Source organism: Lipotes vexillifer, unplaced genomic scaffold, assembly GCF_000442215.2.
Source record: "Lipotes vexillifer unplaced genomic scaffold, Lipotes_vexillifer_v1.1 scaffold1117, whole genome shotgun sequence".
In the NCBI taxonomy this organism is placed as follows: domain Eukaryota; kingdom Metazoa; phylum Chordata; class Mammalia; order Artiodactyla; family Lipotidae; genus Lipotes; species Lipotes vexillifer.
Genome location: NW_006778824.1, coordinates 116,987 through 119,803, shown reverse-complemented (window position 1 = coordinate 119,803; position 2,817 = coordinate 116,987). Strand labels below are relative to the sequence as shown.

At 67.1% G+C, this 2,817-nt stretch overlaps 1 protein-coding gene across 1 annotated transcript in view; it reads right to left on the bottom strand.

Moving 5' to 3' along the window:
• The window catches only part of SPRN (shadow of prion protein), a 681-nt gene extending 543 nt beyond the window's left edge, over positions 1–138 (bottom strand). Inside the window, exon 1 of the mRNA XM_007452005.1 lies at positions 9–138. Within this exon, the coding sequence (XP_007452067.1) occupies positions 9–138 (130 nt within the window). The remainder of the gene's footprint in view (positions 1–8) is intronic.
• Between the last annotated feature and the right edge of the window lie 2,679 nt (positions 139–2,817).

The window sequence follows — 2,817 nt, the reverse complement described above, 5'->3', positions numbered from 1 at the left end:
GGCCCCGCGCGTGCCCCCGCGCAGCCCGCCCCGGGCGCTGCCGCGAGCCCCGCCACGGCCGCCCTTGGCCGCGCCGCTGTCGCAGAGGAAGGTGGCCGCTAGCAGCAGAGCCCAGCACGCGGCGGCAGTCCAGTTCATCTTCGTGGAGCAAAACCTGCAGGAGGACGGAGGAAGGGACCTCAGCTTCTGTGAGGCCCAGGGCACCCGGGGCCTGGGGACAGGGGCTCAGCATTTGGTGGTACATGACGCCCCAGCACCTTGGAGCACTACCGGCCCAGGCTGGCGTGGGCTGAGAGGAGGAGGTTGTAATGCCTGAGGATTAGGGACTCAGGCTTGGGGAGGGCGTGAGCTCTTGTTCAGTAACTGGGAAGGGGCGGCAGGAGGTGAGAGAGGGTTCAGCACCTGCGGGTTATTCTGTGCTTGGGGGGCGTGGTGAGCACCTCCGGTGGACGGGGGGCGCTCAGGCCTGGGGAGGGGGCCCCGTATTCTGGGCTGCTCTGGAAGGACCGACTCCGGCCTCCAGGGCTCGGCAGGACCAGAGGCCCACCCTGGGGCCTGGTCCCCAAGGAACCAGATCGGGGTCTGGAGAAGGGACCAACGGTGAGACTCGGCCTGGCCCTCCCACCCCTTCCGGGGCTGCGCGGGGCCAGAGCCGGTTGGGGCCTCGCGGGCTGGTCACACTGTGCGGATCCCGCCCCGCCGCCGCAGGCCCGGACCCAGCTTAGGGTCGCCTCCCGCCCGCTTCTGCCTCGCGCTCCCCCCCTCCCCCCACCGCCTGGCTCAGCTGCTGGGCCGGGGGACCGGGACGTGACCACCTGCCGGCGGCTCCACCCTCCGCCCGGGCCCTGTCGGCCCCTCGCTGCGTCTTCATTTCTAGCCCGGCGGGCGCCAGCCCCAGCCTCCCGGTGCGCGCCCACATTCCGCTGCCCGGCCTTACCAGCCACGGGCCTCGCTCGGAACCGCGGCGGCCGCTCCAGGCACCGCTGCAGAGCGGGAAGGACGGAGCTGCGGCGGAGACTGCACGGGGCGCCGAGCGCCGAGCGCCGAGCGCGGAGCCTGGCTTTTGCGTGAGGCCTCCGCCCTAGGCTTGGGGGTGGGCAGACGCGGAGGCGCATCCCCCGGGAGACGGAAGGGAGGAGATAAAGGCAGGCGCTCCGAGGCGCAGCCCCTCTCGCTGCCCAGCACCCCGTCCTAGCGGCCCCCGTCCCCCTCACGCCCCCCATCCCCCACCCCACCCCGCGTCCTGTCTCTCGACAGGACCGTCTGCCCCGCTGTCTTCAGCACCCGGTGCGCACACCGCCACCTTCCCACACTCCATCCCACTCCACCCGCCCCAAACCCTAACCTCTCCTACCCCACCCTCTCCCGTTCCTCATTTCCAACCTTCCCGGGGTGGGTGTGTCCCAGACACAGGGACCACAGAATGCGACGTCGGACCCTGAGCTCCTGACCGCGGTGCACAGAGAGGGGAGGACGGCTCTCCAGGGCCCCATGGTGTCCGAGTCCCAGAGCAGCACACCCTCGTGGGCCCCCCTCCTCCCGCCCTTCAGTGCCCACTGTTCAGGCTCCTCCAGGGGGTCCTCAGGTAGCCCCACCACCGGTAACCTGACTGCTCAAGCCAGCGGGCCTCCCCAGGCCCGGCCGGATTGGACTCTGGGACCATGTCTGAAATGGTGCTGTCTTGCTTCCCAAGGTTGGTTTGTCCTCTGGAATCTCTTCCCCTCCACCCACTGACTCTAGGCCTTCACCCCAGCCACTCCACCTGGGGACACCAGGCCCTCTTGATGGTGTCGGAGGTGGGCACAGGGACCTCCTGAACTTCAGAGGGTTGTTAGGTGATTCGATCTCTCAGCTTCTATCAGACCCTCGTGGTCCCTGGAGGCTCAGCACCGCTGCTCCACATGTTCTCCTGGGCAATCTCAGGGCCTGTGGGTTTCAAATGCCACCTGGGCCACAGGGGCAGCGGCCAAGTAGAGAGCCTCCCGCCCAGCCTCAGGGACTGGGCTGCTGTGGTGATGGATGGCAGGAGGAGTGGGGACAGAAATGGGGGTTCGTCCAAGGTTTGCATTCTCTGGTTGAGCCCCCCCACCCCCGGTCCCATGCACAGAACGGCCCCCAGCGTGTTGCTCACCCCAAGGAAACGAGGGCATTTCTCTGACGGTATCAGGAAGCCCTGGTGCGGTGTGGGGCCTGCTGGGGACAGCTGCCGCTTTGGCCTCTCAGCGTCCTTTCCCTGTTCTGGTCAAAGCATCCATGTGTGTGCCCTGGGGAGCCAGCCCTCTCTTATGTTCGGCCCATGGGGGTCTGACTGTGACTGCCCCCTCCCCTGGTCTTGTGAGGGGATGTGGCATGCCCTGTGGCTCTTCCTGGCCATGTGGACCTGCTTCCCAGTGTAAGGCCCCTGGCCGTGGTCTGAGCTGCTGAGAGAGGCCGCTCTCCTTCCGCGGGAGGCTGCGCCTGGAGCCGTTGCATGTGAGGACCCGTCACCCTCGTGGAGCCTTCACATGGAGCCCGAGGGCAAGTGAGGAGGGCCCTGTGCCCCCTCGACCTCTTGGGTCAGGCAGCGCCACAGCTGACGCCGTGGACCTTCTCTGGATGAGTGCTTTCCGTCACCTGCACTTAGAGGGTCCCCAGCCCAATGGCCCGTCCCTGCCCCCTCATTCTCAAGGGTCCTGCCGAGCACAGGGAGCTTCCAGGCAGCCTTCCCACTGCTTTGCTTTAAAGTGTGAACAGCAAACAGCGTTTATTAGGCATCCAAAGACAGAAAGTCTGCAACACAACAGAGAAAGACCAAGGTAAAGAAATGGGGGGGGGGGG